This window comes from Drosophila willistoni (genome assembly GCF_018902025.1).
Source record: "Drosophila willistoni isolate 14030-0811.24 chromosome XL unlocalized genomic scaffold, UCI_dwil_1.1 Seg142, whole genome shotgun sequence".
NCBI lineage: Eukaryota > Metazoa > Arthropoda > Insecta > Diptera > Drosophilidae > Drosophila > Drosophila willistoni.
The window spans coordinates 170,697-187,766 of NW_025814053.1; the positions used below are offsets into that span (position 1 = coordinate 170,697).

Sequence of the window (17,070 nt, forward strand, 5' to 3'; positions counted from 1 at the left end):
GTGCTCGAGATCGCGACCTTTTTTCCTTCTCTCCCGGTAGATCGGTAGAAGTGCGAGTTTTTTTCGGGACGACAATCGCTCGCTCGACCCAAAAAAGGTCTTTTATGACCCGTCATAGAACTGAAGACACACACATTTTTGTGGAATGAAGACAGTTCTGAAAAACCCAGTTTATATTACGAATCAGCGACCGCAAATTACCCTAAGAAAGGATATGGGGTCCTTGGATATAATTTTAATGTAGCATCCTCTATATCGAAATTGCTCTCTTTTTCAAGGAAACACAAGGAGCTCTTTGTGCACCGAAATGAAAATTTTGAGACACCAGCGGAAACAATCCTAAATTCGCTGAATTGTCAATCTATGAAGTCACTAGTGACTAGTCACAAAATGCCATGATTTGGACAAAGAAGAATTGACGAGTCCATTGTTCTGGAGCATTTGGCAAACAGTGAACGAAGGTAACCACATTTTCACATTTATTGTTACATAAAAACATACATTTTTTTTACACCATGAACATGTTATAAAAGATGCCTTTATAGAAATACATACCATCCTAAAATCAATATGCACGACCTACCTCCCTCTGTCAACCTTGATGCGAACCATGCTTTCTGCAACATACCCTTAAATATCTCTTGATTAAATTTCCCGATATTCTTCTATAAACGTTAAGGAGTCTTGCAACCGCTTTATCATATTCTATATTCAAAGAGAGATCATCTCATGGACTAACCGGAAGCAGAACTAGTGATGTCGTCTCTATTAGTGACATTGGTAATATCACCATAGTTTGTACACTTCAAATCGTCTTTACGTAATTGGCCGTGAGATTTTGGCATATGGGTATTCTGCTACAATATCAAGCGAGTGGATGCATGTTTGGCAACTTGAGCTTCAACTGCCGGTATAAACTATTAAAACCAAGAAAATGATTTGATTTTTAGGACTTGAATTGATTGGATATATGAGCATTTCGACAGAATAGTCTATCAAGTCAAAAAATTCAAAGATTCCCAAAAAAAAGGTTTTTTTAAATGCACAGTTTTACAAAAATTTTATTTAATGAAAGGGCTGGGTGGGGTCACTGGCTAATTTTTTTAAGGACTCCGCACTTTGTTTAAACAGGAATTCCCCTGGGTGCAAATTGTTTCTAACATGACAGACGGATTCACCGGATATCTATTATGAACAAATTGATTTATATTAATATATACATATGTAGATATATGCATATATACCCCATGACTGAAAATACTTTAAAGAGTCACTCTCTCACCGAAAGTGATCCAAAGAGTTCTTTGAGCTCAAGATTATTCGACCGATTTGACAGGAATTTTGGATAGGGCCTTGTTCCGTTCGACAAGAGGTTTCTTTGTTTATTGCAAAAAAAAAAAAGAACAATAAAAATAGCAATAACTAATTGATGAAAATATACAGTTTATGCGACTAGCGACTAGTACGATTTCTCAATTATTTTGTAGTTTTTTCTTTTTAATAAAAAAAAAATATATATGTATATATTTCCCTAATTATGGTTTTCAGTTACACTTCCATATTTCAATTTAAGTACAGGTTGTTTGTGATCTACAGTTCTTTGGTTTTTTTTTTTTTTTTTTTTCTTCTTTTTTTTTTTGAGTCACATTATTAAGATCAATTCTGTTAAAACAAGTTCTCTTTTTTTTTGTTTTACGGACTAGATTAGGAACCACATTTGTACAGTTTTTTTTTTATAATCAATAACATAAATACTAAAAAAATTAAATTAAAAAAAAATGAATAATTCTTTTTCTTATTTCTTTGGTGCGTTTAAAATAAATTCACAACGTAGTTAAATAAAAGATAAATAGCGATTCAAGTGGCTTAATAAACTTTTAAAGATAATAAAACATTTGGCAAGTTCGATGGCATATAAAAAAAATTATTTGGAGGGGGATCATTTCCTTTGGCACAAAACTTAAAAACATTAAATAAATAATACAAATAATAACCATGCGTGATTAACCGTGCGTGTGTTTGGCTGAAGTCGGCCATTATTAAGGGAACAAAAGTTAATACACTTAGATACATATATAATATATGTATGTATAAATCAAAATCATACATGCTAGAAAAATATTAGACTATTCTTAATTATTACACAGGGCGACAGTTGTTAACCGTTATTTCGGGGTTCTAGGGGTACTAGGTAATGCCAGCTTGCCTGCTGCCTGCAGATGCACCAGGAAGGCTGAGGCAGCTTCCGCTGGCAATATGGCTATTTGGCGCTTGGAGCGCTTTGGTCGTAGCGAGGGGCACTGTGTTGGTGATGGCGAATGTAACGGTGGCAAACCATCCAACACGCCCACAGCACTGACTAAGGCATCGCGTGACTCATCCTTGTTTAATATTAAGTCCGTATTTTTTTGATCGTCCTCTTCATCACTTTGATCAATAATTTCATCATCAATATCCACTATTGATAGTATGTCACTGGTGGAACTGTTAATTTCGGCTTCTTCGTACTCCTCTAGTATTTCGTCTTCCTCTATATCTGATTCTGTGCTTTGTGAGCGGGGATCACCTAATTTTCTTTTATCGCCGCCCTCGAATGCTTTGGACTAGCTTCCACTCGTTTGTGACTGCATGGCACCTGCAGCTGCGGTGTTACCCATCAACACACTGCTTGGCAAATGACACAGACAGGCGGGATTTGGCAAATGGCCCGCAGACGTCTGGGAGTCCAACTTTTTAGTCAATGTCTGCCAATATTCAATTTGAGCATTAAGCAAATCAATTTTACGTTTACGTTCCTCAATGGCCAGTGACATTATGTACTCCTGATGCTGGGCGCGCGGATTAGCAGCACTACTAAGGCTATTGGCAGGGACCACATTTTCACCTGTTATGCTTAGACCGCTACTGTTTGCACTGCTGCTGCCACTGCTGGAGCTTGGCACAGTCACAGCTAGACCATTGTAGCCATTGAAACTACCAGCAGCTCCAATCGCTACTCCACTCGGCAATGGAGGATTTGTTTTATCGCGAGTCTGATGATGGCCATTATTGATTAATAATTGAAGTCCGTTAGTCGATCCAGTCGTCGTAACATTTGCTCCGTTGCTAGGATTCGTTGAGTTATGTCCATTGCCGCGTTGAAGACGCGGTAATTGTAAAGTGGCTGAAGTGTTTCGGGTAGCCGAATTGATGGCAGCCTGTAGTGAATGAGATGGCGGTGGATTTACAGCCGATAATCCCAATCCATTCAATAACAAATGTTGCTGCACCTGTTCCGCGGTGAGAGGTAGAATGCTGTTGGGATTGGCGTTTGTGTTTGATGCGGTAGTTGGCGATGATACTGTTGTGGCAGAAGTTGTGTTCGTTGTTCCACCGTTTTGTAGGGTTTTATTAATATTAGCAAACGAACCTACTCGTATTTGGCCCACATTCTGTATGGTTATATTGGGATTCGCTGAAATACTATAGCTGCCAGTAGAAGAGCTTGTAGTTTTTGTGGATAAGACCGGCGAACTTGCAGCTTGTGGCATTGGTTCCACTTGATTTGCATGATTTCCACCAACTGGTAGGGATGATGATGATGACGATGAATTAGTTGCATGCTGCTGCTGTTGTAATTGACGCAAATCTGTGGCAAACAGCACCTCATCCTCCTCTTCTTCCAGACATACTTCCGGGGCTTTGGGACTTAAGCAATCATCATCGTCATCATCATCCAAACAATCCATACCGTTCACTGTTTGCTCATTATCGCTAATTGTTTCCGATTTAATCATTATAACGTCCGTGTCCAAGCCATCGTATAAAGGTACCTGAAGAAAAGTATAAAGAATAGAAATATTTATTACCAATCTGGTTTTCTGGCTAAAGAAGTTATATTGACCTTTGTGTCCTCATAGTCATCGGCATTGTTTGGACCATTTATACCTATTGTGCCCGCCTGGCTTGTAGCACCATCCGGAGACATTTGATCGGCTATATACTGTGCTACCGATTCTTGTTGCGACAACGTATTTAGCACATCCATAAATGAACGATTGCCTTTTTCTTCGCCGCATAGATCCTTTTTGAGCAAGAGTTTCATATTCTTGTATAATTGACGCAATTGCTTAGAGCTCCGCTGATGATAGACACGTAAATTGAACTCCTTCGCTATTTGTAGCCACACTTCGTCTTTTTTGCGATTTGATTCGGCGTCTGTTCGCTTATTTTCGATCACATCTTTATATTGTGCCGCATAGCCCAGCACCATGTTACGCTCCCGCTGCGTATAACGGGGAGTCTTTTCCATTTTAATTCGTTTGCAAGACGTCTTGAAGCTGGAAAATAAAAAATGTTTGAACTACCTTTAGCATATATTTTTTTAATTAGTGGGGAGACAAAAATTTGAAATAAACTATATCTGTGTGCATACCACACTACACGAGTCTGTAGTGGCTATAGCTTTTATAGCCTAAGAGATCTATGTGTTCATACGGACGGGCAGACAGGCGAACGGACATGGCGTCATCGACACGGCTTTTTAAGTTTTTAATTTCTAATGTGGGTGTATTGAAGCCTTATCGATTAAAGCGGTTTGATTTTTCTCATTTTTAATTTCAGAAAAAAATTTCGAAAATTACTAAAATGAATAATTTCAAACCTGTAATTATAAATATTTAAGACTTTGATTAAAAATTCAAGACTGATGCTTGAACAATAAGGTAAGTAAGTCGCATCGTCGACTAATGTATACCATGCATCAAGTAAAAAAGTCAGTGGTCAATTTTGGCAATAACTTGGCTATTTTCAGTTCGATTTGATCAAATTGGGTACGTTCCTGGATATTAATGAAAAATTTAAGTATGCCAAAATTTAATTTAATTGCGTAAAATTAATTTCGGGCGATAATACGGGGCGTGACAAAATGCCAAAATTTTGAAACAAACTTGATCACTGTTCATACTACGACTCTACAAACCAAATTTGGGGTTTCTAGCTTTTACCGTCTTTAAGATCTAGGTGTTCATACGGACAGTCGGACAAGGCTAGGTCCACTCGGACGTTGATGCTGATCAAGAATACATATACATATACAGCTGCGGTGAAAATAATAGCACCATAGGATGTTGCGAAATTCAAAGTTGTAAAATTTTGAAAATAACAGATTTTTTTTAACCTAAAATGATTTTATTCAACTAATCAATCTATTAATATATTTGTAAAAAAAAAAGGACTCCATATTTCTTGAGTATTTCAAAATATATTCACTTATCATATTGGTTAGGTCAAAATAAGGCGGTAACAAAAATAGCACTATTCAGTCACAATGGCGAAAACAAAAGATTAACTTAAAAATGTAAAACAAAAATACTTGTAATTCAAAACTATGATATTTAACTAGTGTGTTAATACTTGGTTGAGTATCCTTTAGCCGGCCGCACAGCGCTTTGGCATGTAATCCACTAAATCCTGGCATCTAGAAATAGGAATCCTTTCCCAACTTTCTTTCACAACCATCCAAAGTGCTTCATTTGATGTTGGGTTGCAGGTGTGAACTGCCTTTTTAACATCAGTCCACAATTTCTCAATTGGATTGAGACCCGGGGACTATGGAGGCCATTCCATGACGTTGATGGTGTTGTCTGCAAACCACTTTTCCGCTTTCTTGCTCGTGTGCTTGGGGTCATTGTCCTGCTGGAAGACCCAAACTAATGGCATTTCATCCTCTGCATGTGGTAGCATTATATTTTGCAGGATTTCAACGTAGACGTGCTGATCCATGATCGTCTTAATCCAATGAATCGGCCCTACTCCATAGTACGAAAAGCACGCCCATATCATAATATTGCTTCACCGTTTTTTTTTGTGTACATTGGTCTGTACTCCTTATTTGGTGGTCTCCGAACGAAAGTACGAGATCTGTCTGTCCATATAACACGATTTTGCTCTCCTCTGTCCACAATATATTCCTCCACTCTTCTACTGGCCATTTGGAGTGTTGCTTGGCAAAGTTCATGCGTTTAGCTGAGTGTTTACTGGTCAATAGTGGCACTTTTCCCGGACTTCGAGCATTTAAATTATTTTCCCGTAGCCTAGTACGTATGGTTTCAACCAGGGATTGAAAATGCTATGCTACGTCGGAGTTTTTTTTTTTGCTCCCGCTACTGCTCTGATCTAACTAGGAGCACAACAGTGGCATCACTCCAGAGTTGATCCTTGGACTTTCACCTTGCGAAACACATTGATGCTTATCGCCAAGCAACTGTGAATGTAAGCGCCAAATCCAAGAACCATAAGCATTGGCTGACTCATGTTACCCAGCGATCGTGGCCACTGCTAATATTGAAGATGCATCCGCTATACCCTCTTGTCCATCTTAACTTGCATGTTGGATTTATCTCTGTTGTGCTCCTAGTTTGTGGAATTACAGTTTCCTCTGAATGTCCAAAGCTTTCGGGTGCGGGTGAAATTTTAAGCCCATGGGCTGAGTTGGGTTGGATGTAATATTTCGGACCATGCCCACCTCTAGTACAGATCTACTATGAGAGCGACTACGAAGTTGCTACGAGAGCGACTACGAAATTGCTACGAGAGCAACAGAAAAGGAAATGCTCCGTAGCAGTAGCACAAAAATTTATTTTGTTTGCTCCGCTCTCATCTCGCTTTTAATGCTTGTGCTATTGCTACAACTACAAATAGCGTATCGAAAATTTTTTGCTCTTGCTATTGCTCTGTGCTCCGACGATGTATGCTACGGAGCAGAGCAGAAGAGCAATTGTTTTCCGTTTGTGCTCTCTGCTATGCTACGTAGCCCTTCGAAATCAGAGCAGTAGCAGGAGCAGAGCAATATTTTTATTGAAATTGCTGCTATGTAGCAGCAAATGCAAACACTGGTTTCAACAGATGCAGAAATTTGTAAGTCTTTCTTAAACTCTGTTGCTGGCTTAAATGGTTCTTTCTTGCTCTGTCTTACCAGACGCTTGACGAGTAATGGCGACATTGCGGATTTTCGCCCACGAGACGCGGCTTTTGGGACATATTTCTTGGCGTTCCTGATCATTTTGTTGGAACAGCCCAGTATAGGACCTATTTCGGCGAATGTTTTGCCTTCTTTCAGCATTTTTTTGATAAGTTTCCTTTTTTCGTCACTGCAATGGTTTCCGCGACCCATATTCAAAAAATTGACAATAATTTTGTTTTTAAACTATGTTTTCCTTTGAAAAATAACTTTTTCTAATAAACACGAGGGTTTCCCAATGATAATTTTCGTGCAAATGCTTTTTTTCTATGACAACATGTGCTTAGTGCTATTTTTTTCACCGCGCTATTTTGCATTCTCCTTTCGATTTCGCTTCTTCTGAGAAGAACCATTATCATTTTTGTTCTCTTTTTTGCTCTCCCAAATCAGAGAGACTGTCAGTAAGGCAAGAGAAAAGAAACTTCAAACCAAAATTCTTTTAGTCAAGTTTTACTGTAAAATAAAGTGAGCTGCTTGTTTTGGTGCTATTATTCTCACCGGCACTGTATATACTTTATTTCACCCCATGGGTGCATGGTATAAATTTTTAAATCTCAAAAAAATCAAAAGTCAAAGGATGAAAACATACATACCGTTTAATTATTTTTTTGAAAATTCATACTTCCTTTCGCTACAGTAACACACAATAAATTAAATCAGTCAATATACTCTAAGCAAGTGCAAAAAGTATTCGAAATTCTTGAGACCAAAACCGAAATACACACATTAATTTCCCTTCGTATGCCGAAGCAGAGTGTGCAAGCCACGATCGAAACCGCTGCAAAGGGAGAGTTTCAAGCTACTACTACAACTGGCAGGGTTGCAGGTGACGCATTTGGCAATGGAACAATCAAATTAGTTCAGATATTAGTGTCAAAAACGACACCCCAAACCCAGTTTTTTATACCAAATTATTGCTTATTTTTGAGTGTATAGACAGCAATTATGTTCTTTAATATGTTGTTTATTAATGATTATATGGTAATTACAATGATCAGTCCATTTCCTAGTTTGAAGGTCCCTAACACTTTAAAGGTCATTATCTTTTATTATGTACATTATCTGTAAATACAGGTATCCCTCGTATAACGCGATAGTTACGTTCCAGAAGAATTGCGCGTTATCGAAAACATAGTTTTCATATAAACTATAAACTATATAAACGCGTTATATAAGCCTAAATTTCGCGTTGTACTGAAACCCCTAATTTTTCCAAATCGCGTTATATCGAAAACGCGTTGTATAAGACCGCGTTATAAGAGGGATACCTGTAATTGTTTTATTGTCATGGACCAACATGATCATTAAAGCAAAGCAAGATTAAAAGATTTACCATTTTTATACCCTTGCAAAAAGGGTATACTAATTTTGGTAAAAAGTGTTAAACTGAATTGCTCTGTTCGGATGTAATTAAATTACAATAGTAATAAGATATTTAGACGTGGATATTCTACCAACATTTGTACATACAAAAGTGCGATAAAAACTACCTTTTAAATACGTTGTGAAGTTTGGTCTGAATTCTAAACTAGGATCAAATCGAATATTTTAACAAAGACAGATTTTTTACTTTCTCTAGTTCTCTAGGTAATTATCTTCTGGGCAAATATTTGTATAATTCTCACTTTACCAATTATAAGCTTTTCAATTTATCGAAATAGTTTTTAACGAATCACAACAAGTTAGTTATATTGGTTGTCTGCACAAAGAGAAATGAGTTCTAAATTAGTAATTTGCAATGCTGGTGAACCTTCTTAAAGCACCTAGCTCGAATCGGTAGAAATTAAAACACTATTTTAACCAATAAATTTATCATATATAATTACATGCTTACATAAGGCATCGCTTAAATAAACCTCAATGTTCAAGGCCATATAAACATCCAAATTTTATACTGCATTGTTTACTAAGCCGCTCAGTTCACATTAGTTTCTTTAATTACGTACCTATAGTCAACATTATTGGTTATACATACATACAAATGTATGTTTTATACTTATGAACATATGTATGTAGTTACAATAATTATACAATGTACAAACAAACAAGCATATTGTTAGTAATATGTACATACATTACTGGTGGTATCGGTGGTCGGACAATCAAATTTTATCGGGAAATATAAATTTTTTAATTTTTGGATGATTTTTTAAACTTATAGTCATACAAGTTTTTTTTTATGTACAAACATTCATTAACATATGTACACTCTCCATTCTCTCCATTCTCCATCACTCTCCATTTATTGATAACGATACACTCAAAATGTATGTAGGTACGTATGTACGTGTAAGTAGGTGGATGCATGTGTGTATAGGTAGATATATATGTACATGGATCCATATGTGTATGTACATATGTATGTGTGATAAGCTGGCGACGCAGCTAAATAAGCAACCGAGGCACAAGCCCACCTCTCATTTTATTTTTTGCTAAAGCCTAGCCATAATTTTTATATACACGAAATCCTGTGTCGATTAATGTAATTTCGTGTACTTATGTCATGGCTTAGAATTCAGAATTTTTACTCACAAAGCGCGTTGTCTATCTCTCTAAATTAAGTTCCAGCTTGGGAAATATAAGGAGCTTAAAGCTCCCAATAAAAGCTGTCTTAGCTTAGAATGAAGCTAGGATACAGATGGTGCAAAAAAGACATAATAGGCCGGACAGGAAAAAATTTTTTTTCACTGTTCATTGGTCATATCGTCCATATGCACGTACATATATACATACATACATACGTATCTAATCTTAAAATGGAGATTAGTGTGACGCACACTAATGTGAGAGCACATAAAGTACTCACGTTTTGAGGCCGAGCCAAAGCCGGCTGTACGAAACGAGTGTGTGGTGGAACGGAAAGTGGGTGGTAAATGGACGAACACGGAAACAACGACGAACACGAGACGACAAAACTTCGTGAGCGGCAGCAATGAAGCACAAAGCTCGACTGAAATCGAATTCAAACAAATATTGGGGGCTAACGCTCAAAGTACCGTTGGAGTAGAACAGCAACAGCAGCAGCAGCAACAGCAACAACTAGCCGACAACGTCGACAACGAAGGCAAAACAAAAATAGGAATACCGCGCAGGCAGCAAACTGCCAACGTCGACGTATCCCCAACACCGGTCCCTTCAATGCTCCCTCTGGCCATATAAGGCTGTTGGGGGATTGAATGAGTTCGTCTGTTTGTTTACTTGCTCGCATTGTTGGCTTGTGTGTGTGAGACGTAATTAAAGTTTGAAACCGAGTTTACAACAACAACCACAGCATGACATATAACGACAGCATAGCCACAGCGCATGTGTGAGCGTGAGAGTACCCCATATTGAGAGCGAAAGAGAAATTCAAAACAGGAGACCACAGCGAAGCCGCGTTACAGGCCAAAAGCGGAAAAATATGGTGGGGGGGAACATAGGGTAATAATGAGCGCAGTTAATAAATTTAAACCTGCACACACACACACACCATGCCAGAAAAACAGAAAAGCAAATACAAACTCCAGCTGTGGCTTAAGCTGTCGACAAAGTAAGGGTTGAGATAAAGGGAAGACTATGTGTACATACATACATATGTATGTATGCATGTTTATATGCAGAAGACACTCTCTTCAACTTGAACGAATGAGAAAAAATGCTAGGCTTAAAATTTGCTGTATGTATGTACATATGTATGTATGTGTTAAGCCATTAATACGTATACATAACTACATATGCATATGTTTATTCGTTAATACATTAAAAACAAACTGTTATAGTAAGCCAGTGTGTAGATATGTAGATGTATTTTAGGTACATTCTCAAATGAGTTTACGTTTGAAATATGTACATTGTCTGGAAATATCTCACGCACTGTGATATTTCACATGTAATGCAATTAAATATATTAATATTTCGCTCCATTTTTTCACCAGATAGAATATACTTTCATATACCAGAAAATAATTGCTAGCTGGTGTTGCTTCCTTGCGCAAAGCACTACTACGAATCGAGAAGGAGACTTATAGTATATGGAGCACTGAGGTGTCTCGTTTGCAAAATACTAAAAAACACTTTCTCAGTTGAGTCGCTTAATTGAAAGAGTGTGGAGATCTGTTACGAATATGGAATATCTTTCTTGAATTGCAGAATAAACGTAAAGTAATGCCTATCCTACACATTTCCTTGTGAGGATAAAGAGAGTGGAAAAGGGGTTATACCTTGTAGTTGGGATTGAAAGTTGACTGCCGAAAGCACGGATACGGAAATACAGTTAGAAGCTTCTTTTAAAATAATAAAATTACATCATTAATAACAGCTGTTAATCATGAAATATTTTAAAGGTTGGCTGTTATCCTAAATGTAAATGATAAATGAAGTAACTTTGTTTCGCTCATTTGGGTTACTTCACTATAAATATAAAAAACTACTTTCAGACTCATAATAAAGAAGACTAAGAAATGCAAAATACCTAATCTCATCAAGATCCCACTATGTTTAGATATAAATCGCTATATTTGATAAGCCATGGTGAATTTGATCAATCTATGTTTCCACCTTCAAAATATAAATAGGACCTCAAGTTTATTTTTCAAATTTTTTTGCCGACTTTGAACCTCTATAATAAAATCTGAATCTGAATAAATAACTGAAAATACTTTAAAGAGCCACTGTCTCACCTTATGAAGTTCAATATCCGATCGGCCACGGGATTTTAGAAAAAGGCATGTTCCGTTTAACAAAGAACGGGCCATATGTACATATATATTTCAGCACGATAATGTGTTTTAACGAGTGACCAAAGCGAAGAATTTTAAATTGTTTGTTTTGTGGACATTTTACCAGATAGATTTCTTGCGTTATCGTTTTATTACTTTTATCAAACATATTGGTATACTCACTCTTCTATATAGTTTTGTTCGATTCTATTCAATTGATTCGGTCAAGCTATGGGCGCATAAATGAGTTTGATTATTATGTCAGCACTTCCCAGTTTAAACCCTTACTCATTCGATACATTATGGGGCAAATAGTTCTCAATCCTCGATTGGACTCTTTTTATTGTACATATTCCTTTTTCAGGGTTTTTCAGTAGTGGTTTTATAAGAATTAAGACAAAGAAATTAACGATTTTTTTAACAAAACGAGCAAAAACAAAATGTCGTTCTATAAATGTACGTACATATGTATAAATGTTTTATATGTACATATATGAATCTTACGTAAACATATAAGTAAATGACATACTTACATACATATGTACATATTGCAGACTGTATCGATATCTTAATGTGTACGTGTGTGTCGTATATGTCCATACAAATGCAAAGAGTCTGTGTCAGTATGGTTCGCCGATGTCGACTCAAGTTTTAAGATAAGATTAGAAAAAGAAAACCCAAAACTGAATCGTTTAGTTTCACATAAATGTACATATGTACGTATAAAGAATACTATAATGTCTATCTATGCCTAGTTCTCAGGGTTGAAGAGGAGGTTGTGCCGTGGTTATCTATAAAATCCTATGGTAGCGAGCGGCTTTCTGCTGAGCGAAGTTACCTACACACAGGCAAAACTTAGACTCTCTCTCTTTCTTATATATTCGTGGCTCACAAAAGATATAAACGTATTTCTCCCTCCCACACATACACGCATACACAACAAGTCACACACCTTACGACTTTCAATGCTTCTTCCACTACACAGAAAAAACACACACAACTACAGATAAAGTTGCACTTGCCCACAACCCCCCCATTTTCAACCTGAATCCAACGAATGCAACAGATGAAATTATTTACTGATAAGCCGCTGATAGCAAAACAAAATAAAGGTATTTAAACGAAAACCAAAAATAAAAAAAATGAATATAGTTGGTTAGACGGGGTATGAGGGTACATTTCAGAGCACCGCTTGAATACTGTATCAAAGATTTAATTTAAAACTATTTTTGTTGGATCTTTGATAAAACGATCCGTTCGTCGCTCTCACACGCTATTTATATACATTTGTATGTACACACGTATGCATACATACATATGTATGTCAGCGATAAAGCTCAGCAACAAAACCCACCTGCGCCCCAAAATCTTGTCGTTCTTTGATCTCATGATTTCAATATGGTGTTTTTTTGTTAATGTTAGCTTGGTCTTTCTTTTAAATACCTTAAATGCATAAAATACTAAAAAAAAAAAACTCTATCCAAATACTTCAAACTTCTCAACGCACATTTCCCCTCGCAAAAAGAGTATATTAATTTTGGTCAGAAGTTTGCAGTGCATAGAAGGAACCATCTCCAACTACAAATGGTATATATATTCTTGATCAGCACGACGAGGCGTGTTCATATAGCCATGTCTGTCTGTTCGTCCGTCTGGATCGACACGAACTCATCCTAGACCGTTGAAAATACAGAGCTGAAATTTTGCATGTAAGCTTCGGTATACAGCACGAGTTGTATATCTCGGATCGGATCACTATATCATATAGCTCCCATACAAACGGCAAAGTCACAAACAGTGGCTTGTCTCAATAACTTGGTTATTTTCTAAGATATTGTTATTAACTTTAATAACTTAAATTAATATTTGACAGTTTAACTATGTATTTTAATTATTAATGACTGTCAAATTTGATCAATATCGCAAAACTATGTTATATACATATATCCCATAGAAAGGATCGTTTTAAAACAGTGACTTTTATTAATAACTCCGTTATTTTGTATTGCTATTGTCATAAAAATTAATAGTTGTCAGTTTAATATAACCATGTGCAAAATTGTATAACTATATTATATAGCTGTCATATAAACTTACCACACAATAGCATGCTACAAGCGCCGCATTACTCTAGCCTAAATTTGTAGGCCGTTCTATCGCGAAAATTTGACTTTTTAGATAAAACGTTTTTCCAAGGAAGGAAAGGGTAGCAAAAAAAACTTGCAAGGGCATACAAACTTCGGAGCTGGTCAGTGCTTTTTTTTAAAATATATACCTTCAAATTCAAAGTATTTATAAAAACATAAAAATGCTGAAATAATCCTCAAAATTTGCGGCTTCTCAGCGCTGGCTAGGAATTCATTTTAGACATATGATTTCTTGGCGAAAATATCTTAGAATTCTTTGTAGAATCCAAATCTGATTTAGATTGTAGATCTGCTAGTCGGTCAGGTTTGTGTTGACCGACGGAGTTGTCTTTTCCCCATTTGCTTAAGTATGGGCATAATGAAAAATTTGAAGCTTTAAGATTTACTTAAAGTTAACTATTTTGAAAAATACATATTTTTTATTGTAAAATTCTTTTTAGATTCCGCTTAAGAAGCATATGGTATCTCGCTCCCTCTTACAAAGATACTTTAGGGCCGCCACCGGGCAACGGCCAGCTCCACCCTTGTGGTTTACATAGTGAAGAACGTTAATATGTATAACTTAGCTATTTTCAGAAATTGGAAGCAACCCTGATCGGCACTCTTCATAACGAATTTGGTGACCTTAGCTGCTATAGCTGCTCTGAGAAAGCCAATTTTCCTAAAATGATTTCGGCGGAAAGAAAACATTTTGAAAAAAGCTTAGCCTAAGCGTATACTACACGGGTCTACATACATACCTAATTTAGTAGTTTTTGCTTTTATCGTCTCCAAGAAAATCAAATAAATTCGATTGCGGGGCAAAAGCGGTGTGACAAAACAAATTAAATAAATTCTGACAGTCTTAGAGATATGTATATAAAGGTAAATCATACAAAGGAACGGACGGACGGACATGGCTAAATCAACTTGACTGTTGATGTTGATGAACAAAAATAATGCATACGTATTCGAGCGTACATATCAAATTTGGTGGTTCTAGCCCTTACTGTCCGCCAAGATCTAGGTGGTCATAACCGAGGTGGCAAGATCTTTATACTTTATGGGGTCGGAAAAGCTTCCTTCTGCCATTACATACATTTTGCCGACTTTAATGTGCCATTTCCCCCTTCAATGTGCCGTCTACCCCTGCCCTTGCCAAACATTTTTATACCCTTACAAGCTTTTCTGATATTGTTTTATAACCTACACGCGTCAAAGCCAAAAAAATAACAATCTAATTATCTAAAGAGTGAAATTTCAACAAAGGATCAGCCTTTTCGTATTATTATGTGCAAAATTTAAGGCATTTTTATTTTTGATCCTTAGTTCTGATTTTACGCGATGTCAAAATAATGTTAACAGATTTATTGTGGTGTACATATGTATGAGTTACCGAGATCACAATATGCAGATGGCCGTGCCTTTTTTGATTGGACTTCAAGTATACTTTCTTTAGATTAGATTTAGATGTATATATAAATATATCCCCCATTAATAAAAAAAAAGGATGTATGATCAATTAACATATGGTAGCTTGCATAGAGAGACGCTTCAGAAAACAAAAGAAAATTTACGAAAACTTTCTCCATTTCTTTTTAATACATTCAAATTTTTTAATCTGCTTCGCGTTTCACATAGATTGCAGGTACTTAAATTAAAAATATATACTCACTTGGATGAGTTTATTAAAGTTTGCTTTAACATCTTGAAGACTCACCTGCTCTTTAACCGGCTTCAGTTTAAAATAAACAATCCACTGCGGGTACGACCACGGGAAAAACTGCCGTTGTCGGGTTTAGTTTTGTCCGAATCTGTAGTCTTCTTTTGATTACCCTGACTAATTGATGGATTTATAAAAGATTACCAACCATTGTGTGTTTACGCGGCGTATAAGTATTTTTTTTGTTCGAGTACAGCTCGGTCTATTTTTCTCTCACTGTTTTCGTTCTCTTTCTCTGTAGCAGTTCTTTTTCGTTGCTGCTGTTATTGTTGTTTCAAACCTTGGACTAAAATTAAAAATACATAGAAACGAAATTGTGACATGAGAAATCACGACGAACAAAATTAAAATGAAATAAAACGAAAAGTAAACATCAGCCAAATTTAAACTAAATAGATATAGAATCAAAATTGAGTGTGCAAAGAACTTGGTTTCGCTTATATTAAAACTCATGCTTAGACTGTAGTATGTGTATTAATACTTAATATCTAATCTCACTGAAGCTATATCTTATCGCATTAAGGTGGGCTTGTGGCTTCAATACGCAATGTGAGTCAATTTAGCCAATACCTACAAAGGTCTGATAAGATACATGTATACATATACATCTACATATACATACATATGTACATACATACATACAAATGTATATCTCTATAATTTTATATGTATATCTATATACATTTTTCTATGTATGTATATATGAGTATATACAAATATATATGAAAACACTTAGTCTTTTTAACTAGCAGCAAGTCAAGCTTTATTAATGCCTTTACATACATATATTAAAACAAAGACATTAGAAACGGTCATAGTCATGAATGTAATGATAATGATACATTAAGAATGAAAATATTGGGAAAAATCCCGCGTCTCCTGAAAATACAAATGCCTCTCTCACGCACTCTATCTTTCTCCGGTTGTTTCTTTCTGTGTACTCTCTTTCTCACTGATTTGCAGTAGTGGATTGTAGTCAAAATCTTCTCGATCCGCCACAAATAGTCGCAGTCGCAGTCCAAACGAATACTGAAAACTGAATTCAGAAACACAGACACAGAGACACAGCCAAACAGCCAACAACAACATATAAACTTCGAGTTGTTGGCCCGGGCCCGGGCCCGAGAGTCACGAGCGGCCGAGCAGCCAACGCAGCCTGTTGTATATATCGTGGGCGCGTTGAGCGTTCTCAGTGAACATGTCGAGCGTTGGCTGAAGGTGCACGTTTGAGTGTGGATCCCCCTTACTCCCGTCTTTCTTTCTACAACCAATCTCTGTTGCGCCTATTGGGGTCGAGCTGATCATGCCCAAAAACAAAAAGCGCCATGAGGGGTTGGCAATTTTCCAACCAAAAGTGCCTTTGTGTGTGTAGACTTGTGCGTCTGTGTTGGCAGTCAGGAAAGTGGAAAAGAAAGAGAGAGCGCAGCTTCATAGCGGACCACAAAAACAAAAAATATTTTTAAACAGCGCAAAAGCGAGAAAAACACTTGGTTCACATTCCAATTGTATTTAACAACAAAAAAG

The 17,070-nt window shown here is 36.6% G+C and overlaps 1 protein-coding gene across 3 annotated transcripts; it reads right to left on the reverse strand.

Moving 5' to 3' along the window:
* Positions 1 to 2,058: 2,058 nt before the first annotated feature.
* On the reverse strand, positions 2,059 to 16,560 carry LOC6653052. Of its 3 annotated transcripts, XM_023181312.2 has the most exons (4): positions 16,455 to 16,560; positions 15,544 to 15,832; positions 3,884 to 4,319; positions 2,059 to 3,812 (listed from the first exon to the last, which is right to left on the reverse strand). In XM_023181312.2, exons 3-4 carry the CDS (start codon positions 4,289 to 4,291, stop codon positions 2,604 to 2,606), a joined length of 1,617 nt encoding a protein of 538 aa, XP_023037080.1. In that variant the 5' UTR covers positions 4,292 to 4,319; positions 15,544 to 15,832; positions 16,455 to 16,560; the 3' UTR covers positions 2,059 to 2,603. The 3 variants fall into 3 exon arrangements, with proteins under 3 accessions (XP_023037080.1, XP_023037081.1, XP_002075198.2); XM_023181313.2 differs by lacking the exons at positions 15,544 to 15,832; positions 16,455 to 16,560 and adding an exon at positions 9,807 to 9,924; XM_002075162.4 differs by lacking the exons at positions 15,544 to 15,832; positions 16,455 to 16,560 and adding an exon at positions 4,415 to 4,611.
* Between the last annotated feature and the right edge of the window lie 510 nt (positions 16,561 to 17,070).

Bases quoted from the DNA above. Each gene is read 5' to 3' on its own strand.
- LOC6653052 (XM_023181312.2), bottom strand. From the start codon at position 4,291: ATGGAAAAGACTCCCCGTTATACGCAGCGGGAGCGTAACATGGTGCTG. The intron at 3,813-3,883 runs GTCAATATAACT...ACTTTTCTTCAG, and splicing joins ATGACTATGAGGACACAAAG to GTACCTTTATACGATGGCTT.